General features: G+C 43.0%; 1 protein-coding gene across 1 annotated transcript in view; it reads right to left on the reverse strand.

Moving 5' to 3' along the window:
* Window positions 1-27,036, reverse strand: part of CTC1 (CST telomere replication complex component 1) — a 167,800-nt gene that overhangs the window by 102,303 nt on the left and 38,461 nt on the right. Inside the window, exons 11-13 of the mRNA XM_086945964.1 lie at window positions 21,272-21,407; window positions 17,440-17,554; window positions 13,762-14,290 (exon numbers count right to left, since the gene is read on the reverse strand). Of these exons, the coding sequence (XP_086802090.1) occupies window positions 13,762-14,290; window positions 17,440-17,554; window positions 21,272-21,407 (780 nt within the window). The remainder of the gene's footprint in view (window positions 1-13,761; window positions 14,291-17,439; window positions 17,555-21,271; window positions 21,408-27,036) is intronic.

The following is a 27,036-nucleotide window of genomic DNA, read 5'->3' on the forward strand; positions in this document are numbered from 1 at the left end:
ACTACTTAATTCTTTTATTTTTTCTTGTTGTCCTTGTTGAAACTCTTGCCATTTGTAACTATGTTTTGTTATGCAACACATGCTTTAAATAATTCCTTTTTCCTTTGAAATGGATGTTTACTGTAAGAACAGATGTTATCTGCTTTTACTCTGGCAACAGATGTTATCTGATATCAAATGTATTTTCACTAAGACATGTTCATGCACACTATTGCTTTTTCTATGTGATAGGATGTTCTTTTACCAACTGCCATACATTTTTTCTTTTTAACGCATGGGAAGATTTACTGCCCTATTCAGAATCACAGAGGTGTTGTGCTGAGACCTTACTGGCATTAGTAAAGCCAACAGGTCTCACCTTTGAGGCTATGGGCTCTGACATTGCTTTTTTTTCATGCTGTACAACATAGGCATTGCTGATTTTGGCAATGATTTGTAGGCAAGGTATAGAGTAGTATGGCTGCTGTGCAGCAGGTCTAAAAATAATCGGTACAAAACATTGCCAAAACCAATTGCTCTCATAAGCAAGACCTATTGGATTTGCTAACACTTGTTTGGTAAAAACAGCTGGAGCCAAGCAGAGTCGGTGGCCTTAAAAAATTCAGCTGCCTAGTTTATTTTCAATAATGTTTCAGTGTGGGTGTCTTTGGGGACCAGGCATCAAGCAAATAATATTTTTAGACTTGTATCCGGAAACAGGCAGAGAGAAAAACCTGCTGACGAAGTGCAACTAGGTCGTAACCAAAACAGAGAATTCTGTCAAACGTGTGTCACTAAGGAAACCACACTTGAGCTCATTAACCACAGAAGATCAGCAGTGAAACACAAACATAATATCTATGCTTATCCAAAATCACTCTCAAAAAGGAGGAATAACTTCCCACCCCTCTATCCAACTACCAACCACAGACTGAGAGGTTATATTACAGCTCGGAATCTACTGGGACCCCAGTGGGAAAAGAAGTACTCTCATGAAGTAATTAAACGAAAGGAGACGTCTGCATCCTGGGTGAACAAAAAGAGAAAAAACAAATATGGCTGGGTGTGAACTGAGAGAGGGTAGAGAGGCACAGTTCCCACCCAGCTCCCATTGTAGCCACACACCCATTTCTGAAGCTCAGGCATCTTATACTGATATCACCCACAGAAACCTGGAAGTGACTCCTTACTGCCGCCGGGGCCACAATGGATTGAGGACATGGTTAATCTAGGTAATTTGTGATGGTGCGCCTGCACTTCACCATAGCATCCGTGCAAGCTACACATTACTTGGGCAATACCAAGATGAATACTGATACCCCGACTGACTCATGTACAACTCCTCAGAGTGCATGTGCAGATGCCAAACATGGCTGAGTGTGTGATGGCATGAAAGCTCCTTCTGTGATGGGCACAATGCAGATCTCCAGCTTCATGCTCAAACTACAAATGTAACATTTTTCATCCCTTGCAAAAAAGCATGTTGCCTATTTTGTCTCAGTTATCAGAGGTAACCTTCAATATGGAATTAGGCATGTCTCATAAACAGTATAGAAGTACGCAAGGAGCTGGAGAAACTGCCATACTCAAAAGCTACTCAGAGTTTTTGTGGGAAAGCAATGGAATATTTCAATAAGATAGATAGTTGGGCCACAGAAAGCGCTCATCTGATCTCCAGCAATGAGGACTTCCTTTTTGTTAAGATCCGAACAGCTCTCACTTATGCTCATTCTTCTGATTTTCTAAACGAAGGCTGTCATTTTTGTTTGCCCTTGCAGTAAAAGAACTTTAGAGCCAGACTAGGCTTAACTGCAGCCACGCAGCTTCTGTGTCCAGCCTGTGTTCAGTCTGCAAGGCTAAGGTAAGAAAGTTCTTATGGACTCTTGCTGGATGCACACTGGATGTTCTGGATGGTCACTTCTTTCTCAAATACATGTTGTCAGATGTTTCTCTTGCCACCACGCAGCATACTTCACAGTTGCGGCGGGCGAGGAAGTGTCTGGTTCTTTTCAACACATCTGTAGATCATGTTTACACTTGGTTTCATACATATAGACTGGATTAACACCATTGGATTTGAAACTAACTTCCAAGGATGTACAAAGTGTATTTTTAAAGTGTTTTAGTCAGGCCACATTTCTGTGTAATATATAATAAGATTTTGAGAGCATGAACTGAAATTAACTTATGAGAAAATAAACAAAAACTGATTATTCAGAAGTTTATTTTGATTATTGTTTCAAAGAAATAAGAAAAAACCTATTATTGTTTTAAAGACAATTTGAGTTTCATATTTGGAGCTTGATGAAAATTTGTGTTTTCAGTCTCAATGGAATACAGCAAATGCTGTCAAATTATTATTTTAGTTGTCCTATTAAAGATACTAATAGTCTTAGTTGGCCTACTCTCTCCAGTGGGATGTGGCTCAACAAGAATTTAATTACCTATAGTACATAATGAATTGAAAAAGAATTCACTGACATGTAGGGAAAGCTTAGTAACTGGATTTCAAGATCATATTTACGCTAAAATGTTGATAGAGTATGTGGAGATCATGAATATTAAAAACTGCTTTGTATGTACCTTTCTTCCTTCTTTTGCAGGCGAGAGTTCTACCTATATGCAACTTCTAATCTCATAGTCTTTCCTGTATTGTCGGTAGTAAATTTAATATCAATGAATTTATTTTCTCTAAAAATTAGTATGGGGAGCAATAGTTTCTTAAGGCATACAATAAGAGAAGAGCAAAGATTGCGAGAGCAAGGAGAGATGAAATAGGAATAAGGGGACAGATTAAAGAAGAAGTATTTAGATTGTCAAATTTACATCCTAAATTGAGAATGGAACAGGAAAGGAAAGGTAAAATGTGTATGGTGCGTTGTGACCCTTTGAGAGATGGCAAGGCAGAATTTGAGAGAGAAAATGAATGTGAAAGAAGTTATGATGTAAGTGGTGGGGATTACTAGATTGGTGAGGATTCGATTTGGAGGAATTTATTATGTTTGTGGTAAGAATGCTTATATCAATTTGCTCCATAATTGGGTTCGATGTTATGTTGCTTCAGTGTTTACTAGAGTCTATCGTATGAGTGGAATAGATGTAGTAGTTGGTTTGAGTAGAGAAAAATATGTGTTTGGATACATAGTTTTAGATACATTAGGTGCTATTATTTCCCCATAGGTGAATGATGTGAAAACTAGACATTTGTCTCTATTGGTGGACAGACTTGCTTTAATCACTGCTGGCACTTTAACCCAATTAAGCTTGAACTAATTGCTATTAGAGCACTGGTAATGCACCGTTTAGCACTACGAAGGAAGGCGGTGTTTGTAAGGTAATGAAAGCTAAAAGGTTCTCTTCTTTCATACCTGAAAGTAGCCCTTATATAACATAACTAATATCTTTCGTGAAATTCACGTTTTAGAAGATGATGGGGTTTGGGAGACTGTTTTTTTCCTGGGTTAATGAGATAGGGAAGGGTTTAAGCAAGGTTGGTGAATAGATTGATCATTTTGATGGAGGAACTTTACATTTAATACCCCTGTACTAGTTTAAAACCCCAGTAAATAGTAATAATAATGTATGCAATTGTTTTGTTTCTCTTGCTAAAAATTCTGGTTGTCAGGTTGAAAGATTTTGGCATGAAAATGAAAAGAGATGATTAAAGAAAAAAATGAACAAAGAATATGAGATGGAGAATATCATGGATCAAGTTTACAAGCAACTAAATATGATGGTGTAATATCCCGGAAAGAAACAGTACGTGATGCAATCTGTATAAATTCATGATTAATATGAAGTTTTATTAATTGTTGTAGTGACTATAAAAAATATTACATCAAGAGGAGGATTTGTAATGTGTACTATGATTTTTACACTTGACTTTACATATTTAGTTTGAATTAGTATAATTGAATTTGAAACTAACTTCCGAGGATGTATAGAAGTGTATTTATTAATGTTTATTAGTTAGGCCATATTTCTGTTTAAAACGGCATCTTGAAAAAGATGGAATCCATCTTGTCACTCACTCGTATTTACCCAAAGTGCACATGCTCCCCACTCAGGCTCCACAGCAAGCAATCAAGCTGAAGTCATAATAATTTATTTCCAATGATGCCATTATTCTACTCACTGTAAATCTTTTATATTGCTGATGTAACATTGTTACATGTAGCAATGTTTTCTGTTTATTCACTCGACCTATTCATTCGAAGAAAGTCTTATTGCCAAATTTTTCATATTTGTTCAAACATTTCCAGATGACATTAGCATAGAGGGTGGTGGATAGTTATTTAAGATAATGGGATAGTGCTTATGCGTTAAGGTCATTACATTTATTTTACTTGTGTTTTGATTTGCTGAAGAAATAAATATGTTTGCTCACATCATGATGAATGTGCAGTAATTATAATGTTATATGCAAGAATGGTGTATAAAAAATCCTTGATTTGGGGGAAAAAAATCCTTGATTTTGGGGAAAAAAATCCTTGATTTTTGGGATGAGCTCAAGTTTTTAGAAGCTTTCTTTGGTGCTGCTAGGTATGCTGCCTAATCATTTTCTGATTTTAATGCTCATTTGTACTTAAAACAATTTCAGATTTTTACATAATCTGTATATAACTCTACATCAAAGAGCCTTCATGGCATTTATTCTGTATAGCCTATTTTAATTTTTTTATTGTAACCCTGCAACTTTTCATTGATCTAGAACTCAATTATTGAATAGACTCCATTAATTCAGTTCAGCTCTTAGTCTTTATTCGATCATAAAAGCAACAGTTCATCAGGTAAATCACACACCGTTATAAAAGGGGCTACATAAAACCATAGTTTAAAAACAGTTAACATCAATTCGGAAAGCTTAATTTCACAAGTGAGCTCCATTAGTACAAACATTATGTACAGTCATGCATGGGCAAATCGTACGCAATAGACAATTCTAATGGCTAGGGCCCCCACCCTTTGACTACAGATTTTTAGTTGTTCCACTTATTAATTGAGGGATTCCCAGATCTTACGCCTGCTCATGCATGCCCACAAGAAACAGGCTATTGAGAAGCTCACAAAGGGGTCATAAAGTGCTTTTAAGAAACACAGTGCCACCCTACATTGAGTAAAATTGTGACGCCTTAAAATCGGGAGAATAAAATTTTTGGTTTCATTGTAATAAAACTTGCAAAAAAAACCACTATGTGTAGGGCCGATTAATTAATTACCCATGGCACACTTTGGGCAATAGGCGCTGCGAATGCAGATCCCTCTGCAGGAATCTTGAGCTGTTCCCTCACACTCCTGACTAATGGTCTTCTACTTTTACTTTTCTGGTGGCTGCTTCCTGCCCATCCCAAAGCAAATCTCAAAGCATAATACAACCCATCAAGAGATGGTTCTCTTTTGTAGCATTTTGCCTTTTTTAGCTCCTGAGACACCAACAAAAACTTTACATCCTATTAATAATCTTTGGCCCAATCAACATAGAAGCAATGTGCCCTCATTAGATTGAAGTGATGAACATGTTCTTCCTCCTTGCAAGGGATGAGGTGGTGCATAGGACGCTGGCAAGTTGATGGACTGCCCTTCGGGAAAGGGGTGTGGCTACCTTAAGAAGGAATGCTCCATTTGTCCAGAGGACCAATTTCTGTGGGAAAAGCAAAGTTTAGGAGGTACCACAGACAATGCTGCAGTTCACTCACTCGCTTAGCTGAAGTTATGGTGATGAGGAATGTCTTCTTGAAAGTTAGAAGGCAAAGTGAACAACTGTGCACAGTAGATAAGTTAGACTCAAATGAAGGTCCCCCTGCGGCATCACAAAGAGTGTTAGTGGTAACATGTAGATCAGTCTCTTCAAAAGCATATCATAATGGGTGAATTGAATAAGGATGACCCATCTGGTAAAAGTAAGAAGGCCAAAAGGGCTGACAGGTAACCCTTTGACTGCACAGCCAGGTGTGGGATGTTACAGGAAGGACACCAGACAACACAAGCGTTGGTAGATGGAAACTGGACTGCCAAGATGACACCAATCACGTCAGGGGGAACATTGCAAGCATTTAACCGTCACTGCACAATGTCCACGCATGAAAGTGTAGGTTGTGCAGACTCAGGTGTAAAACTCAACTCTGCTGATGCACCAGGAGGTCCTATTGTGGTAGCAGCCGGATCAGAGGGCATGTGTTCATGCCAGAACTTCTGTGTACCACATTCTCCTTGCCTAGTCCAGAGCCATTAGGATGCCTTGGGTCTGATCTCTCATTCTTTTTCAGTACTCTGGGCAGGAGAGGACGGGGCAGAGAGGCGTACAGGAGTCCTGAGCCGCAGAGAAGTCGAATTACATCTCCAAAGGAGGACTGCCTTGGGAATTCAAATGCACAAAAGCTTGAACACTGCGCGTTCTCTGCGGTGGCAAATAGATCAAGCTAGGTTTGTGATCCACAAGGCAAAGGTGGCCAAGTTTGTCCGTTTTAGTGTTTAAAGATCCTGCCAGGAGGCAAAGATCCTCTTGACACAGGACCAATGGCCCTACACCGCACTGCGTGTTGCAGTTCCATATGAGGGTAGTGTTGGCCATGAGCGCTTGCACCCGTTCTCCCTTGATGGTCGGGTGGAACACCTTAAGTGCCAAGCTGATTTGCTTGCAACTCTAACAAGTTGTTGTGTGAGCGAGCTTCTGCTGGAAACCAGAGACCTCTCATCTCCACCTCTTCTTGATGACTTCCCCAACCCAGTGACAATGTATCCATCACAACTGTTAGCTCTGGGTGGGGTACGGAGAGGGTCTAATGTCGAATCAATTGCAGTCAGTCACCACTATAGGTCTTTCACAGTGCCCTACAACACTGAATGGAATCTGAAAGGTCACCTTATTGGCGAGCCGACTGAGATTTCAGATCCTATCAACAGCCTGCATCTGCCACCTGGAGTCGTCCTCAAGCAGGATGCATGAGGACAAGAGACCCAGAGGCCAAGTAGTTGCTCTCACTGAGACCAATGCTAAGGAATGAAACATCAGGATCATAGTCGAAATGTCCTGGAGGCAGAGGGAAGGCTTGGAAGTCCAGTGTATCCAGGGTGGCTCCAATGAAGGTGAGTCACTGTGTAGGAGTCAGGTGAGACTTCTGCACACTAATGGAAAGCCCAATAATGCTGACAGGTCATCTGTCGTCAGCTCATGACTGCTTGAGGCGAGCCCGTCTTCAGTAGCCAATACACGTGGTATGGGATGGCTGGTATTTCCAACCTCATGGCGTAAGGCAGCAGATAGAACTGAAAGTGCTTGTGGCCTACCTGAAACTGAAAGTAGTGTCTGTGACACCTCAGGAAAGGGATATGGAAGTCAGCCTCCTCTAGATCTAGGACAGATAACATTTGTGCTTATCCTTTTGCAGGAAGAAGTTCAGAGGGCAAAGGTCGAGAATGGGAAGAAGGTAGCTGTTCTTTTTCAGCACCAGCAAATAACAGGAGTAACATCCAGTACCACCCTCTCTATTGTTCTCTTGGCTAAGAGAGCCTAACCTTTCCTTGGAGTTTAGACAATTGGTCCTCTGAGAGGTCCTGTGATTTGAGTGGCATGTTCGGGGAGTAAAACAGAAAGGAAAGGGGGTATCCATGTATTCTATGATCTGGAGCACCCATTGATTGAAACTGATGCTTCTCCAGCCCGGAACTGAAAGGTGACATGATGTCATGGGCCACGGAGATCAAATTAAAGAGGTTTTGCGCCAGCTGCGAGGGCATGGGATGGGGTTTGGGTTTGAGTAGTGTTTTGCTCCTGGGAGCCTAGATGCTGTCAACCTGCTCCAAGACCTGTACCTCGACTGGAGTAGAGGTTTCCTGTTGCTGCTGAGATGAGCATTGTTGTCCTCTGTTATGGTAGCCCCTACCAAAGCCTTGTACGGGGAACAGTTGCTAGGGGAACTGTCGAACCGGTAGAGCAAAGCCAGAAGTGTGGAAGTGTGGGTGGTGGGCTTGCTCTCCTTCAATTTTTCAAGGGCTGAGTCCGCCTTTGCATCAACACACCCTAGATCTGTCAAAGCGAATGTCCAGGAGGGACTGTTGCACTTCACATTAAAAGCCAGTGGAACAAATAGAGGCATGACACTGAAGCACCACACTGGTGCTGACTATCCTACCCAGTGTTCACACAAAAGCAAATTGAGTATTTCTCTGCGTCGTTATCATCCAAGATAAGCCTTGCCATTGTTGGGACGATTTAGTCTGGGAGAGCTGGCAAGACATCTGCCACTCTGACCCACAGCACATGTACATACCCACCCAGCGGTTTGGTATATTTCTGGACCTTAGGGCAAGGCTGGTAGAGAAGAACATTTGTTTTACAAATGTCTCTATCCTCTTCCATTCTCTATCAGGTGGGGTGATATGGAAAGCGTATGGGCTCACTCTGCTAGTGGATGCCTGAACCACTAGCCTCTCCAGAGTGGGGTCTAGCAGCTGGAAGTGTGCATCTCTGGGAGCAGGCCTATGCTGCCTTACTACCTGTCAATTATCTGGAAGGCAAGGTTCTGTTGTTGCCCAGGTGCCCACCAGAACATCGATTAGAGCCTCACTAAATGGAAGCAAAGGTTCCTAGCTGGTTTGCCCCAGGTGAAGAACCTCAGTGAGAGCATTTGTCCTGACTTTTAGGGAGGAAAGAGTAAGGACAAGAAGCTTAGCTGCCCTCCTTATAAGTGTATTCTGTAACCATTGCCAGATTTGGGAAAGAAAGCCTATGGCAGATGAGTTAGGCGCTGTAAGGGCCATTATGCACTTTATCACGAGCAATATGTATTTAAATGGATGCCATAATTGTCTGAAGGCGCGGAGGGGTTAGCGCTCTAGTGTTTGGGGAGCTTCGGTTAGACTGACGCTCCCTTCGTGGTGTCCTACGTTTGTTTGGGGGCGTGGTTACACCTCTTTAACCCCTTCCATGCTCATGACGAGCTCAGCTCGTCATGAGGCACAGTTGAGCTGTGCTTATGACGAGCTGAGCTCGTCATGAATAGAGAGATTCAAGGAATGTCAGCGCAGGAAGGGAAAACCACTAGCAGCCAAGGTGTTAAGCGAGACGTTCTGACAATGAGGAAATGTGCTACATGGCGGACTGGAGAGACGATTGAGTCTGCCAACAGCTTACCTCGGTAGCAGTAAGTTAGTGTGAGGACGCCGGAGTGAGCAATTGAAACGGGCCAAAGGGGGTCGGATACACTTGATGGTGTTTGGGTGCAAACTCTGTTTTTTTTTTTAACTCGAGTAGGCACAGATACCGGCATTGGGTTCAAGGGGCGAGAGCATGTACTATCAGTCAGGTCCTCTTTAAATCAACACGGTTTGGCAGAGAGCTAAGTTCTATTGCCTAAAAGGGACGGAATGAAAAAACGGGGTTAAGCCATGTGAGTATCACGAATGGCAAAGTACCGCAGAGTAAGGTCCAGCTTTGGTTAACGGATGTTGGGTTACAAGACACATCTCGGGTGGCGCATGTGATTGATGAGGATAATTAACATAAAGAGAATATGCATCTACAGGCTCCGTAATAAATATGTCAAACAAGCCCCATATTGATATTAACGAGATCGGGAGTGGTGTTTTTAATTAGTCTTTTTGCTTCCTTTTCAGAGAGTGCTAATAGGAAGCGGTTCCCCTCCCTGCCATTTCGAGTTTTTCACTAATATTAATTGGTAAGTGGTGGGTTACAGTAGCTTGGAGGGCAGTGGTGTCTCTCAAGTCTCTTCTTAGCTTACTTGGATTTCTGAGATGGATTATTATATACTGGATATTTAACATGGCATTAATCCGGTACCATGTATAGAATTGGTGGTAATGGCCAATCAACCAGGCTGGGGGCACTACATTAATAGAGCACCCCCTATCACAAGATTCAGACATCAGTGTGGTTGAGGCCAGCCCCAGGTTTTTTAAGAGTGTGGTTAGAATTATAGGAAGTTGGGCACCAAACAATCTGTGTTTTCAGATTGATGTATGTCAGTTGTTACGTTGTATATGAATACAAGCCAGGGCCATTGACATTGTCATGTGCCTGTTTTTTGTTTTTGTAGTTATACGTACAGGTTCCCTTCACAAAGTGAAGGGCTCTTTTGAAAGGTGATATTCCCCTTTGCTCACTTCTGAATTGGTAGAAGGTCAAGGGGGTCACCGAGGTTCCTAGAGGTGAGAGTCCTGTAGAAAGACGGGGCACTGTCAATTGCCGGCTGAAACATGTCGACACTTATGCAGTGTGGAGCAGGTGGAGTCTCATAATAAGTTCCTCTACCTAGCATCCACGATTTCTTTTTAAATCCTGGACAGGGGACCTAATATTAAAATTGTAACGAGGATCCCCTGGGACCAGCTTTTAGTACCACTGATCCTGCACTATTTTCGTACCTTTGAGTTTCCACTGACTCTTCACTGTATGTTGTATTTGTCTTCCCCTCCCTATTGCTCCAACTCCAGTGTTGGGTAAACACAGAGGTGTGTTAGCAGCCCTATGATGAAGCATGACACAGCTTGCTGTGTGTGAAGGCAGTTTTAAAAGCATGGTGCTTTTTCCTTTACTCACTCTTAGAAACTTTTCTTTTAATTAATCATTGTTGATCCCTCTTCTTTTTGTGATAAAAGAAACCCTAGTGTCTGGTGAGGTGTCCAGGCCATATGGACATCCAGGAGGTTGTCAAAAAGATTCTCATCATCATATTGGTCATCTTCTTCATTGTCCCCATCATCATAATATGAGGTATAGGTATCAGGTTCATTCTGAGTGGGCATGCTGTGTAGGTCTGGATGGGGGCATGTGGGCCTTGGACTCTGTCAAAACCATTGGCTCTGTTCCCGGCATCAGTAACTCCAGAAATGGTGTTGTCAGTAGTGCCAGTCACAGTGCCGTGGGCAGCACTGAACGTGGCGCCAAGAAGAGTGCTGCACCAGGATTAGAGTCAGTGGAGCCACACTCGAGAGAGAATTTGACTCTGAGCTGCAGTTGAGGGGCACTATCGCCTTCAAGTGATGGGAGTAGCGCCACACTGAAGATCCCTTTTTGGGGATTTCTTGTGTTTTTTTTTAGCTTTCTTGAACGTACACGATTCCTGCGATCTCGATGACATTCAGTTAATGGAGTAGACTCTGGGAAAAGAGAGTGCACGCACCCTTGACCTCAACTGGGACCACTTCCTAGTCTTGCGAAATACGGCGACTGTGAGTTTTGCTTCTTGGTCATGAATGGCCTTCCAATTCATATTCACGCACCAAAAGCATGTGTGGAACCAAGGTACCACTAGCAGACGGCGTGGGTGTCAGTCACGCTATCTGTCAGTGACAGCCTTGATACAGCATGAACCCTGTTAGTTTGGGACATATCTATGCACTTCAATAGAACTTTCTAGAGATTTTCAGAGAATAATTCTCTCAGAAGGACAGGATACAGAAGCTCTATTTGCCAGTCGAAAGGCATGAAAAAAAGGAACTGATGTCAGTGCACAGGGATGGCAAAGATTTTGTGGCCCATACTTCACATCTGGGGAGGGACCAATCTGATGGAGAGCCGCGCAATGCCACATGCCGGCGCACCAGGGAAATGCTACTAAACCTTCCGGATCCAGTGTGGTGTCTGTGAATATTCAAAAGGTGTGTAATCTGCAGTTTGAAATCCGAAACTCTGTCAGAAATAAGGTTTTGCAGGTGCACACACCAACCAAAACATAGCATCAAAGACCTTGAATCAGTGTGTGCTTTCTTCTAGGATTTTTCTGTCAATGGTCTGCAAAAGGTCGCTAACTATCCACAAAGTATATAGATAGCACTGAGAAAAAACTCATGCTACATCAAACGTGGAGTAACTGCACCACCAGAACTGGCCAGGCAGTCTGAGGAAGTTCCCAGGCCAGCTGGGAAATAGGCAGCAGGGGAGTTGCTGCAGTCAATACAGGTTGTGTCTCTAGGTTCAGGAATTTTTTTGTTCCTCACCCCTATCATAAGTACCTGGATGTCAAGAAACCTAATGGCTCTTTCACAGGAGTTTGAAGATATGCAACTGTCATACAGTGCAATTAGTGGAGATGATAGCAAGAGACTAGGGAGTAGGTGCTCTCTACTTCTTCCTCCTTATATTACTTATCTGCTACACTGGGTAGATGTTGATGTTAACCTGACCAATATCTGATTGTTCAACATAAACACAAACCTGGACAGGTGATGTTGCGGACTATCAGACATAGTTTTGGTACGATACGTTACCAGCTTCATTTTGACCTGGAAGCAGTAGGAATGAAAGCTGAACTTAGTGATCCTTGGGCTGTTTCAAGAACACATGCTACTTGGACGTGCAGGACCATAACAGGTCCATGCACTTGTTTTTGCTCAAATTATGCTGTCTGCAGAGTGTGCTAGAAAACAGAGTAGGGGCTACCTTATCCTGTTTCTGAGCAGTGAGCTGCACTGTCTAACTCTTATAGGGTAACTTGAGATTTTTAAAGTTAATGTATGCACTGGAGGTAAAGCTGTTTAGCCATGGACCCCTTCTGGACCATTACATGACTGATAAAGTGGTGTATAGGGAATGTGGTTCCCAGAGACATGTTTTCAGACTTTCACACACCAAAGCTAAAAACAACAGAATGTTGGGTACAGCATTTTATGGGAGGACATTGATTCTAGAGGTGTCCTACGCACAGTCATTTGTAATTCTACAATTCTGATACCTGATCTTTCACAAAGCAAAGTTCCATCCCACTCTCAGTGAAGAAGGATGATATCAAGGTGATACCTCTTTCCTAGCGCAGACACCCCGCTCATAGCTGAGCTGTGCAACTGCTAGCCACTGTACAGCGATGTGCGGGGAGCAGTGAGCTGAAGCCGTAAGAGGTTGACCATGCTACCAAAATAGGGGAGGAACTAGCAACAAGGATTTCAGGAGTTCCAAAGACCTTGTAAATGATCAAAATGGAATATTAGGAAGCTCACCATGGCCCAAGTGGGTTGTAGCATGAGCATCCAACACAGAAAATCCATTAAAGGTAGAGGCTGCACCTAAACTACTTTGACACAAAAGCAGAAAAAGTGCAGCAACATTCGGTGCTTCCCGATTTCTATTGAAACGCAAATAATCCTTTATATGGTGTTTTATCAGAACCATATTTAACTGACAACTGGGAGCCCTATTCATATGCTTGCAAAACCAGTGAAAAATAATGAAAAGATCTGAATCCAGTCAGGGAATAGCATCTACAGAGTTCGGTAGGGAAATTTAAGGTATGGTGGAATCTGAGGGGAGGGACATTATAATCGTTTCAACCTCAATTGCTGGAGCAGAGACCCAAACACTGAAGTGGAAAGGCTAAATAGTAAAATGTGCATGGTTTAATGCTGCTGTGTTTAACAATTCACCTGGGATTCTCAGCCTAACAAAAGGATAACAATGAAATTATTAAAAGTTCCTATAATGCAGAAAATTCACACTTGGACTATTGTGTGCTGTAAGGTTACTGTGGAACTGATACATGGGAAAACTCTTAGCATGCTAAAGCAGCAATATCCCTTAACACTTGAGGTAGCCACAATGTTATTGCTCCTGCATGAGTTTCCATTGTATCCGGACAGCCAAATGAGAAAACAGGTTTTTTAATTGACCTTTGCCAGACTTTTCACTTGCTCTCTTAATATTATTTAGTATGCAATAACACCGTAAATCATATTTTCACAAAATCATATATTCACAAACACACACTCATGCACATTAGAGTGGGTCATCTAGGCACCTATTCCGATAACATAGAAATAAGTGAGATTTACCTTCTGGAATGGTGTATTTTCGTCCCAATCTTGCTCTGCGGCTTCTATTTCAGGTATCCCTTTTACACTGTCCAGGTGAGACCACCGGCATGGTTCTCCAATCCAGGCTGAAAGGGCATAAAAGCTCAGCTGTAGCTCAGCCTTGGCGCAGCCGCTTTGCTTTTGGCCACGTGGAACATTGCTTCGTTGGGAGAGCGGACAGTTTCTGAGTAGGAGACCTTCCTTATGCAGCACAATGAACAGACGAGTCACACACTGCTGACCAGTCACCTGGCCTGGAATGATGGCTCGGGTATTATGTCCTTTTTCCTGTATTCTTGCAGACTTCGCCTTAGGAGGGCCCATACTACTGTCAGCGTCCTGGTCTACCTTTTGAGGTTCTCGAGCAGGATTCAGGTCACCTTCATTGTTGGAAGACCTAGATGTTTCTCCTGACTCCACTGGGATGGGGTCTGTTGTCTTTGCCTGAGATGAGGTTGAAGGCTCATCCAAAGTCTCAGCATCATCAATGAAAAATTGGATGTATACTCTACGCAAAGGATGATAAAAGCCAGAAAAATAAGAATGGCTATTGTTAGCTCCCTGAATAGTAGTGGATCTACTGATGCAGTATAAGAAAAGGAAGCTTACAGGCAATAACCTTTTGGGTGGGTGACTTACCTGTGCAGGGATATAAAGTACAGCTCATCAGCTCTCTTTATTCCATTATTCCCTTACCTGTTCCCAGTGTCAGTGACCCCCTAAAAGACTAAACATTGCCATCCAACATCTCTAAAATGATCCAAGCTATCCCTGAATAAGGCCGACTGAACTGCACCCTCATCATCATTTGCTCTGCATCCTACATCTTACACCAGCCAGAACCACATACCAGAATAATATCTGGCCTGGCACTTTCTAGATGCCAGAATACCGCTTAAATGAACAACAAAGAGATTCCTCATTCACAATGATCAAAGCATATTTGTTTTATTTCACATATTAAGTCAAAAGAAGAGTATGGGATTGGCAGTGGAAAAGAGGGGGCCCAATTGAGAAGAGACTGAAAACAAGAATTGCTGGTTTTGAAGCAAAAATTCCAATTAAACTGAACAGTGGAAAAAATGATACATCACTTGCCAGGTGCTCTAAATGTGCCACTAATGCTCCTTTGCTTTGTCCAAAGCTTCCAACCAGCTCCTGAGGGTCATCAATCCGTCCAGCCAGTCAGCAATACTTGCATCACACGTACTGAATGCTTAGTGCTGGGTTACCAAATAGACAAAGTAGGCACCGGCCTATGGGCCCCACGACAATGCATCAAAATAATATTGATTTGATCTGGAAAGAAAATTCCAATCAAGCTTTCTTTATAAATAATTTATCAACTCAAAGACACGAAAAATGCTAATTAAAGACTCTATGGAGAAAATACTGCATTAATGTAATGTACCCATTAACAACTTAAAGTACATAAACCAGAAGCATTCAACTCACATAAAAGTTTGTCTTTTAAAAGCTCATCTCCTGACAGCTGTCAGGTTGTAAAAAAAAATCTGGTGCAAACTATGTATGTGAAATGTACAGTAGTGATGGTCATCTCCATCTAGCAGCAGACATGCACACAACTTAATGTTCGTGTTGGTGAAATTAACAAGCATATGCAATGCAGTAGGTCTCGGATTTGATAAAGTTAGAGCTGTTAGCTTTGAAAATAACAATGTTTTTTACTTTTGTTTTTTTTTTGCAGTGGAGTTATTATAATATTAGCATAGCACTATTACCAGTGGTATAAATAAAAAGCATTAAAAAAAAACATTTTCTGCATAGCACTATTGCCAATGGTATATAAAAGCAAAAGTAAAAAACATTGTTATTTTCAACTGCAACAGCTCTAACTTTAACAAATGCGAGACCAATCGGTCTCGCATTTGTTACAGTTGGAGTTATTGGCATTATAAATGTCAATATTTTTTATCTAGCCATGTTGCAGGGTGCAATACCATATGTGGCCAAAACAGAGCCCATTGGACCTCCTTTTGCCACATATAGTACTGCACCCTGCAAATTTGAAGTTATTGGTATTATAAATGAACATGTTTTTTACCGAGCCATGTTGTAGGGGGCAGCACCATATGTGGCCAAAAGAGGTCCCATGGAACCTCTTTTGGTCACATATGGCACTGCACCCTGCAGAATATATGGTAAATACACCATACTCATAATGCATTACTTTCAGGACAGTAGCACGAGTACATTCAAATAGCTATGTCCATATATGAAATTAGTAGCTTTGAAATGTGACAAAATAATAATTATATTAATTTCGGATGAGGTTGTACTCTGTGTGGAATTGTTGAAGGGACATTTATAGAAGGTCTCATATAAATGTGAGATGTGCTAGTGAGTAAAGTAACCATTGCCTACCATGCTTAGGACCAAGATGTGTCCTGCCTGAGGTCCTTTAAGAAAATAGTGCTCAGAGGCTGTAATTAAAACCTAGGGAGCAACAACACATGTAACAAGGGATGTCCTCATGGGAGGTTACAAGAAGAGACAAGGCGGATCTAAGGAGGAACTAACCCTATTGACCAATGAAAAGCCACCAATTACAAAGGACAGGGACAGGAGCCAATTAAAAAGATTGCCGGAATGTGGGCGGAGCTTTTTGCCCATATCCTGAATACAGCAGGTGTCGAAGAGACAGCGCCAGCACTGCCTAGGCGAGACCTAAAACATAATAGGAGATAAAGTTGTGAGGGGGACCTCGAACTTTCATCTGGCTAGGGGGCCTCCACAGGGTTTAATCTGGCACACACTGTTAATGCTTCACCCTTAGGTCATGGTTTTCCACCAATGGTTGCCTGGTCTAATTGAAATTCTCCAATGCTTCTGTTTGTTCAATCCCATTAATGGTGTTTCAGTCCAATATTGGAGGATTTCAGTCACCTACAGTTGAAAGCATTCACCCCATATTCTCCTCTCCTCTCCTCTCGATTCCTCGGTCATTGGATACATTCAGTCTTTCATTTCTAGACACAAGGGTCCACTTCCAGGCTCTTCTCTCTTCGAAGTATAGAACAAATCCTTTCCAGTACTCATCATAGCCCCTGGTTCAGAGAATTATGATCTCCTCCACTGGTTCGTAGGGCTCCCTTTCAGTGCCTGAATCTTGCTTTGCAGTCAATAGTGCCCCTGTCCCAGAACCAACAGCGTCCACTTCTAGATTCAAGAGATCCCTTCTTGATCCCTGATGCTCATTCTAAAGTCTTCAAAGCACCCTTTCCAGTCTCCAAAGCTCCATTACTAGTCTCCATAGTTCCACTTACACTCCCTGGACTGTACCACTCTTAGATGTTACCTTGCCTGTGGCTGAAGCCCCCTTCCACCGGACCTCAGCACGTATGTCTCAAAACGTTGAGATCGTCTTCCAACCACTCCTACTCTCCATCGAATACTAGTGCTCCTTTCTCAGTACCCAGAGCTCCTCTCTATGTCCCAGACATTACTTTCAAATTCGCAGGAACATGCTTCCATTCTCTCAACCCCCATTTCCAAGAGGAATGACTTTATCTTCTCCATTATATAGTCGGCTTCGTTTTTGGAGAGCAGCCTGTGTCATGTCTTGGGTATGTAGTAAGTGTTCTGAGAATTCTTCTGCTTTTTTTCTCTCATTTACATGTGCTATAAATGACTCACCTACAATTTGTCTCTTTAATGTATTCTTTGTTCCGCAGCTGCTCCCAGGATGGAAAGTTGCTCTGCACGAGTCGTTCCACCACCAATTGGTAATTCTCCACCTGTAATATGTAGCCTATTGAACAGATGTGAATAATATAAGTATTGAGATAACCAAAAGCAGGCATACTTATTTAGTTGTCTCGGAGAACGAAGAGTGGTGAAAGTGGGGACATTAGCTGTTACCTACAAGTGGGGATGAATAAAAGCAGAATGACTCTTGGGCCATCATCAACAGCCCCTATTTTCCCTGAACACACCGTAACAACATCCATTAGTGTTAACCATTCCCAAGACCAAAAGCAGCCCAAATACACAAGTGAGAGCAAAGAAATGCTGACATAAATGATCATTAGTAGTAACAATATGAGATTGAGGGAAAAGGAAGGGACACCCTCAGTCCCCCAGGTAAATTTCAGTCAAACAACAGGAGAGTGTCAAAAAAGGGGATAAGCACAAAAACAGAGAAGGTAATCAACCTATGTGATTCACATGGAAATCATTAGGAGTTTACTTGGAAGCCCTCACTCACCACCCTGGGTGGTGACATGCTTCATCATCGGGCCCACCAGGAGAAGCCGAGTGCCTACCTGGTGTGCTACAACGCCAGAATACTGCGGAGCTGTTTTTTTGTGACAGTGATGTGAAAAATTTGTGATGTTAAAATTGTCAAAGGACTGTACCATAAGAAAAAAAATGTATTCAATGGTCAGCCTGACAAGGTTAAAATATGTGTAGGGAAATGTGCCAATTAATGTATTGGTTATTTCCACTTAAAGTGGGGTCGACATGTTTCTGCCCTTAAAGTGTAGTTTTACTGGGCTTTCTTCAGGACCGTTAGTAATGTACCTCGGCGGTGTGGGCGCGCTAAGGCCCACCCTAACCAGAGGACGTGAAAGTTAAAATTGCAGTGTAAAGATGAAGTGCAAAAAACACTCCTGCAACCATCCACGAGGTACGGTTGCAGGAGACGCTAGGTGCTGAGCGGGTGCTGGGCGTTGCGGGCGGTGTGCCATTTTCGCCCCCACCCCCCTCCCGAGACCTATGGAGCGGGGATCTTTTAATTTACAAACTATACAGGTTCCACTAATTTAGAGGTAGGCTCGATTATGAAGAAGGCTTATGTAGAAAAGCAGTGTCTTGCTCATGCCAATATTATTCACTTCTTTGAGGCCTAGAGAAGATATGTAATTTAAGTTCTATATCTTCTGGACCTCGCTTGCCCAAACAGGGTTCGTCCCCTCTGATACCTTTAAATCAAGCCATTAACCGTCTTGTCCCAGAACAGTATACACATTTCCAGATCGGCAGCAGGAAATTAATCATCTCAAGCGAGTAAGAAGACGCTGTATGCTTAGTGGAAAAAGAAGGGTGCTTGACGCTAAGTGGATTGGGCTGAGGAAAGCCGCAAGGGCAAAAAACTCAAGAAAGTACTGGTACCTGATCGCGGAATATTGTGATTCTACGCAGAGGGCTCCACCCATACTGATCCCAGAGAAGGACTGGGTGGCCTATATCTCCCTTTTATATAAAAATAACAGCACAGTTTCTCCCATGATGATTGAAGGAGTTAAATCCACTTTTATTGAATTTACTGAATTTGGACCCCCATCAGGGGAGGATGTGGTAAGCTATATAAAGAATGCTAGAACCTCAGGCGCAAAAGGGTCGGATGGAATCCAGACTGCACTAATCAAAAAGGAGCCAGATGCATGGGGTGAACTGACTGAATTTGGCCCCCGTCAGGGAAGGAAGTGGTAAGCTATATAAAGAATGCTAGAACCGCTGGCGCAGAAAGGCCGGATGGAATCACGATTGCACTAATCAAAAAAGAGCCACATGCATGGGGATGATTTTTTAGAGCCACTGTTTTACTATTGCTTTTTTAAGAATAAAATCCCCCTTCTTGGAGGGGGAGTATTATAGTCCCTCTGCATAAAAAGGGACCATCAACTCTGCTGGCTAGTTTTAGACAGATTGCCCTGCTTTGCGCCTTAGGCAAACTATTCGCAAAAAGTATATTATGTCATCTTCAACAATGGGTGTATGATTAGAATATTCTACCATTGGAACAATCTGGTTTTAGAAAGAATCATGGCACCCTGGACAATAAAGCAGTCATTCAAGCTATTGTGGAGAAATATGTTTTCTAACGAGGTATGTCAGTGTATACAGCCTTCAATGATTTCTCCACAGCGTTTGACAAAGTGGATAGCCAAAAGCTGTGGAGAAAGCTTCTTCTCCTTGGCATACCATATCATCTCCTGGGCCTTATTATGGAACAACATACAGATGCCTGGTGCTAGGTTCTGACGGGAGGTTCATAGGGGTTATCATTTAAAATTAGAACATACAATGGGCGTAAGCAGGGTTGCCTATTAGCACCTCTCTTGTTTTCCTTGCATACTGTTGATCTCCCCGGCGCACTGAACTCTGTGAGGGAGGATCCCCCTAGAATCGGAACTGAGCCTGTTGGCTCTCTATTACACACAGATGATGTTGCAATATTTGATCTAACGCACATTGGCTTGCAATGTCGTCTGGATGCCCTACGTAAATATGCAGAGGCCCATTTCCTGAAAATCAATATTGCAAAGAGCAAGAATTTGGTCTTCTGTAAGAAGGGGCTTAAAATAAAGAGATGTCTAAAATGGATGCTTGGCTCAGAAAAACCTGAAATGGTCAGCTAATACCTGTATTTAGGGAAGGTTTTCTCTAAAAACAGGCCGAGATTTGGAGCACATTAAACACTGTGTTAGTAAGGCATCAAATTTGCAATCTAAATTCTTTGACCGCCCCACATGTACTACGTCTCGAATTTGGTTCAGCTTCGTCTTATATTTTATCCTTGGCAGCTGCTCTGCGGTGGGGAAACTCCCTCTTCTGGGGGTAGGAGGGTACACGTAGGACTGCCCTGAGAGCAGAAATTTTCGACACACTAAAAGATCAATCAACTTTTTTAGGTCATTTGTAGTTGCAAATGAAACATTTGGTCTTGGTTTGAACCCCGCTTCTCCTATGCCCAAGTCTGTATTGAAACAGCTTTAAAGATGTCCATACCCTCCATCAGTTTGGCGAGAGATGTTGCCTCAAGTCAGTCCAGGTCGAGTAATGAGGTGGTCAGTGGGAGTGCCTTGGGGAATGAACCACTGCCTTATTTATCTTGGAATATCCCTCACGGGACTAGAAGGCTGATACTCCTACTGAGACTGAATTTGCTGCCTCTAAGAGAAGTCACTGGTATCTGGGATAAAATACTAGGGGCCAGATGTAGGTAATTCCGATTTACCTACTCTTAAATACCGAATCATACCGATTCGGTATTTAAGAGTAGGTAAATTGGAAGTAGGCAGATGTAGGTAATTTTTATTTTTCAATTACCGATTCTGTAGGATTCGGTATTTACCAAATCGGTAAATACTGAATCGGTATTTCCCATTGATTCCTATGGGCCTTGAAGCTCATAGGAATCAATAGGAAATACCGAATCGGTATTTACCGATTCGGTAAATACCGAATCCTGGCAGGGGGAACGGGGTGTCACTTTGACACCCTGTAGCACCCCAATTGCAGGCTTGTGTGCCATGTGGCACACATACATGCCCTAAGGGCATGTCTGTGTGTCACATGGCATAGGTGTACATGCACAGATGTGCATGTACACTGGAATTCGGTAATTTACCACCCAATAGGATTGGATTACCAGACAAATACCTGAAACACAGTCTGGATCGAGTGGAGGGTAATCAGCTGTTTTCAATGGTGTGCACCCTATCTCATGGCATATTCATACCTAGATTATCTGTTGCCCAAAATTGGCTGTCTTCATCCTCCGTCCTCCTTAAAATTTTGCATGGCAGGCAGCCAGTCTCGTCCTGCAGCAGGAGGAAGCCAGAACGTGAGGAGGCTCGCAGCACACCAATCACCACCTGTGAAGAAAAGGACTCCATGAGAGAGGGATATGGCATTGTTTCCTGCGAGTACCTACCCTGCTGCCTGAGACCAGCTTTTACTCTGCATTTTTCACCACCAGACCAGTAGCCCTGGCCTTTTGGCATTCCAGAGATAAAGAAACCACTAAAGACTTTGGCACTAGGTGGAGGATAAAATGAAGCTTAAACACCTCTATATGAACTATAAGTTTTTGCCAAAAACAGCCCTTGATACTGGAAGACCACAACAATAATAGTGAGGCCATTGAGCACACCCGTTCCGCCTGCATCCACCTCATTGCCACTCACATGTACAACTGTGGACCTTAAACTCATCTTATATAATTAACCGATTGTGAAAATCTTGCTGAAACATAGAAGGGTGGCTTACTAATAGGGGAGAAAGCTTTGGACACAGACTAGTAAAAACTACTAATAACTAAACATGTTAACAGTATTCATACATGCTGACAAATTTGGTTAACAGTATTCAGACATACTATGCGACGCCAGTGTGTGGAATGCTCTGAGAGAGCAGAATAAGTAGATGGAGATAGTTTAGGTCAGAATTCTACCTAGGATGTAATCAGACCAAATAGGTGCAATGCAGGCAACTGAAAATGATACATACCTCTAGAATGCAATGTATGATTAGCAGTGATGGAATGAACAGATCTGTTTGAAGGGAAGGATGCCATTACGATGGAGTAGGTTTTGCAATACATAGGAGACTATCCAACAAGCAGCAGACACCTAACAAGCTTGTCCGCCAACAGCATCTGCACAAAGACTCATAAAACATTCTATTTTGATTGCATTTAATATAGAACTATCAAGTGCTTCTGACATTGAAAGTAGTCACTCTTTGTGGTCACTAGACATATACACTGTTAAACGGGACAAACAAAACGATAATCTTGTTCAGTAAAATTCAGAGATGAACTGAAGAAATAGGACAGCTGCATCCTGAACATCACTCTGTCTTTATGAAAGTCAGCTTTCAAGCGATAGCCCCCAAGACGGGAATCTTCAAGTCACCAGTGTTCGGTACCCTGACTTGTAAACATGCCAACAACACTATTTGGCTCCCCCAGTGGGGATGGCTGTAGGAGTATCAGACCATCAACGGTGCTCTCTGACTAATATTGCCAGAGTGCTTTGATTTGAAAAAAAGAATGGCTCGTGCAAAATTTAAATATATATTTAAATTGGCTAAATAAGGTTAGAAGGCACCAACGCAAGTACCTGTATCACCAGGACGAGTACACAAAGGATCAAGCTCTCCTGAACATAATAACAGAACGAAAGCCATTTGTGTCTCTATCAGAAAATTGTTGTGTCCTTCTGAGTTGCCACCACGAGTTGTCATACTAATTTGTTAAAGGGGTAGGCTGATCAATTAAGGAGCACGTTTGGGACTGTTCCTTTATGGCCCAGAGACACTCTGCATCTTGAGATAAGATATTATCCTCCCCTTGATCAAGGACATGAGAAATGAGAGCAACATTTACTGGGTTCACATAAGAGCAGTTAGAGCAGGCTGTATGGGGGAGCTTCACATCAACTTGGTCCTACTTGGAGAACAGCAGATTTTGTCTCAGTCAAGTCACAAATTGGGAAAGGACGCCATCAAGTCAGGCATCCTAATGGGTGCAAAGCCAGGATAGGCTTCTGTATTCAGTGAAATACTTCAAATAGTATATTTTTTTATAGGAAAATTATTCTACTCGTTCTGAGAACCTTCTATTCAGCTGTACCACCCCACCAAATTTACAATTATTCTACTTTTAGTTCTGTTTAATAGTTATCTCAAGTAACAGGCCACTGAAACAGGAACTCTAGCAGTACCCAGTGATACCGCTATGATCACTTGGGATACATGAGACCACAAACCAATTTCCTGGCCCTGAACGTCTTAAAGGGTAACCCATTTGGGGCTGGAGGCGATCCGAGCCAAAAGTGCTGTCATCGGACCCAAACCCACAAAAACATTCTTTCCGGACCATGCTGCATACAGTGCTCAACTTGCTTTACATTGAGTGGATGTTATTACTGTGCACATGGGTTTGTGTGCCACACCGGAATGAGTTGCAGAAAAAATGCACATGGTCAATGTGGATTTAGGAGGTCCCTCAAAGTTGCATATGCCTGAAACGGCCACACAGTTGCCACTCAGTTTGTGAACCAGTTGCAATTATCCAAGATGATGGACCCAGGGGAAAACCCCTAAGGCCTGTAGGAATGCAGAAATGCAGACTGTGAGAAGTTCTGCATGATTTACCCTAGAGTTTTATTAAAGGGAGTGGGCCCCTAGCCTGCCCATCAAAGGTTCTCTCTAGAGGATGAATTCCACACATAGCGGATAGTTTTCCCATCGCATCCAGAGCAAAAGGATAGAAGGAGATTAGGAAGCGTACTGGAATAAAGTGCTCTACCTAGCTACTCCAGGGCTACTCCCTGAGGGAGGCCAGGGGGTGCTGGCAACTTTAGAAGTTTAATGAAAACTGACTTACTGACTCCACGCTTTATTACCTAGAGGTGGTTACAACGCGCATACCCAGTACTGCTACTTCCTGGTTGGAGGCGGGTCCATCAGGTTATGGGTGCAGAGCGGCTGTGTTCAACGTTCGATGGCCATTGCCCCTCCACTTCCAGGAAAAAAAGATTACGTTGTGATCCCTTTCTCCCTGAAAGACGACTGATAAGACTGCAGCAAATTTTAAAGAGGCAGTGACAACATTCACTGGAGCAACTACAAACAAGTGATCATCGACAACATTATTGCAGATTCATTTTTCTGCTTTTTGCGATAATCAGAAGTTTTCCATTGTGTGAGAGTTGATACTACCAACAGAGAAAAGACAGGGTGTTAGACCTGGCACCACTGGTGTGGGTCTCCCTTCCATTTCTTGCTGTTTTTGTAGTTTTAGATGCTTTTGGGCACTGTGCCACTGTTATTCAGTGCCACAGTGCAAGTGCTTCCTATGGTAAATTGATGTATGGATTAGTGACTCCATGATTGGCTTATTTGGTTTACTTGTCAGACCCTAATACAGTGCCCTGCGTGTGCCCAGGGCTTATAAATCAAATGCTGCTGGTGGGCTTGCAGCACTGCTTGTGCCACCCACCAGAGCAGCTTGTAAAGTGTGTCCCAGGCCTGCCATTGCAGAGCCTGTGTGCAGTCTGGTACTGCCATGTTGACTGGGCAAGTTCACCCACTTGCCAGTCCCTAAACCTTCCCTTTTATAATTATAAGCCACCCCTAAGGTAGGCCCAAGGGCAGGGTGCATTGTAGGTAAAAGGTAGGACATGCCCTGATGTGTGTGGCATGTCCTGATAGTATATTACAGCCCTGTTCGTTTTTCACGATTGCAGGGCTACCTGTTCCCGATAGGCCAGAATGGGCAATTTGATTATAACATCTTATAATCCTAACTGACTCAGGGAACTAGGTAGAAATTCTAGTTTAGTATGCCTGATAAACTACATCTTTTAGTGAAGTTGGTTTTAACATTCTGAGTTTGAAAATACCACTTTTAGAAAGTAGGTATGTTCATGGCTAACTATCCAAGCCTGCCTCTGCTAGGTTATGTATTCCTTTTCTGGAGTTTGAGTGACAGGGGCTGGGGGATTCCAGGAGACAGGGTGAGTCAGCACAGGGCTGAATAGACCCATATGCATGTAGAGTGAGGGGAGGGGAGCACCTAGGACCTGAATAGGGCTGTGCCTGCCTTCCACAATGCTGGCTCCACCTCCTGCGGTGCGTCTGATGTTCCTGGCGTACCCTGTCTCCAGGACTGAACAGAACTGGTTTGGACTAGGCACAGACACTCTCTGCCTTCAGAGACAATGGATTTTGGTGTATAAAAGAGGGGACCCAAACTCCAGAACTTTAGATCACTTCTGGGAATCAAGACAAACCTTTGTTGAGGAGAAGAACCAGGAAGCTGACTGAGGAGACTACCCTTGTGCTGTGTATTTGGGGGTTAGTCTGCAGTGGTTGCTTCATTGCCAAAGAAAGGAGAAGAGGACTGAGTGTGCTTTTCATCAACTTGAAGAAGAATCTCCAAGAGCTTGAACTTGAGCTTGTCTCCTGCCAGAAGTCTCAGGGATACAAGACTTCACCAACCAGCTCCCCCTTGAATTCCCTTGCTGGGAATTGAAGTGCCTGCTGTTGTGATGGCCCTCTGAGAGACTGTGCGACACAACAACAAGAAGTGTGTCGCCACTGCAGCAGCTGTCGTCGAATTGCCGAAGATGCGAGCCGCCGCTGTCATCGTCGCATCGCCGAAGCGGTTTGCATCACCGGAGAAGCATGTCGCCGCCACAGAGGTCGCCGTCGCATCATCGGAGAAGTGTGTCGCAGGGCCTGTCACGGCTCCAAAGATCATCGAGTCGCCACACAGTCGTCGAGCGTGCACGCATCGCATCAATGTTGTCGCGCCGTAACCAAGATGCCATCTTTGTCGCATCGCACCGGAGAAGAGTATCGCATCGAGGTGCCATCTTGTCGCATCACCCCGGAGAGCAGTAAGAAACGGACGCATCACATCCCCACAGAGTAAGGAAGCGAGCATCAACTCCCCTGCGCAGCAGCAAGGAACCGACGCATCCACACCCCTGAGTGTAAGGGACCAACGCATCACCTTCCCTGCGACCCTTTTGTTTTCTTTGCGTTATGCATCAAAGATACATTGAGAGTAAAGTTTCGCATTTACAACTTGAGAGAACTGAGCTATTTTCTACCATTTTAAAGTCTATTTTTTAGTACAGTATTGTGGATTTTTGTCATTTGGTCTTGTGTTAAGTCTATATGAAATAACTTATTTTTATAATAAACCTTGTGTGCTGTCCATCTGTAGTGTTGTCACTGTATTACTGTATGTGTTCACAAATGCTTTACACACTGCCTCTGAAATAAGCCTGCCTGCTCGTACCAAGCTTTGAAGGGGGTGAGCAGGGGTTATTTTAGGAGCGTAGCCCCTTACCCTGACTAGACGGAAGGGTCCCTCTTTGGTCAAAGGTACACACCTCTGCCAACTAGGGACCCCCAAATGTAACACAGTGCCATCCCATCCCACTTTTTACTTACACTTCCTTTTGAGTTTCTAGAGACTGCCTGGAAAGGAAAAGTATTACTGCTGAGCACACCTTTGGTGTAAGTAACCTGTTTTCTGATACAATTACATAGCAAGCCCCGGTGCATGTTTGGAGCATAAGCCTTATCTGCCTAAACTAAACCTTTCCCTGGAGAAATGCCTGCACTTGCCGGAGAAAATGCATGCAAAACTAGCCACATCATGCCACTCCAACTAAGAATCCTTAATTTAGCAGAATTGTTCCTTGGTGGTCATAGAATTTGGTGATACATAATTCTCTTCACAGTGAAACACTGCTTTTTTAGTGGTTGTCACCTCATCACAAATGTAAGCAAAATTTGAGAATTTTCAATGAACCTCTTTACATTCTTCAAGGCGAGAAAGGTCAAACAACGTTTCACATAATGATGATGCTTAATTACCAGTTTGCAAACCCATGTCTCCAGCATTCAGTGCCATGACATATAGGATATCCGATCAATAAGTCCCTATTGATAGAACAAACCAGTTAGAAAAACAGAGACGAT

This window comes from Lissotriton vulgaris, chromosome 12, assembly GCF_964263255.1.
Source record: "Lissotriton vulgaris chromosome 12, aLisVul1.2, whole genome shotgun sequence".
Classification (NCBI taxonomy): domain Eukaryota; kingdom Metazoa; phylum Chordata; class Amphibia; order Caudata; family Salamandridae; genus Lissotriton; species Lissotriton vulgaris.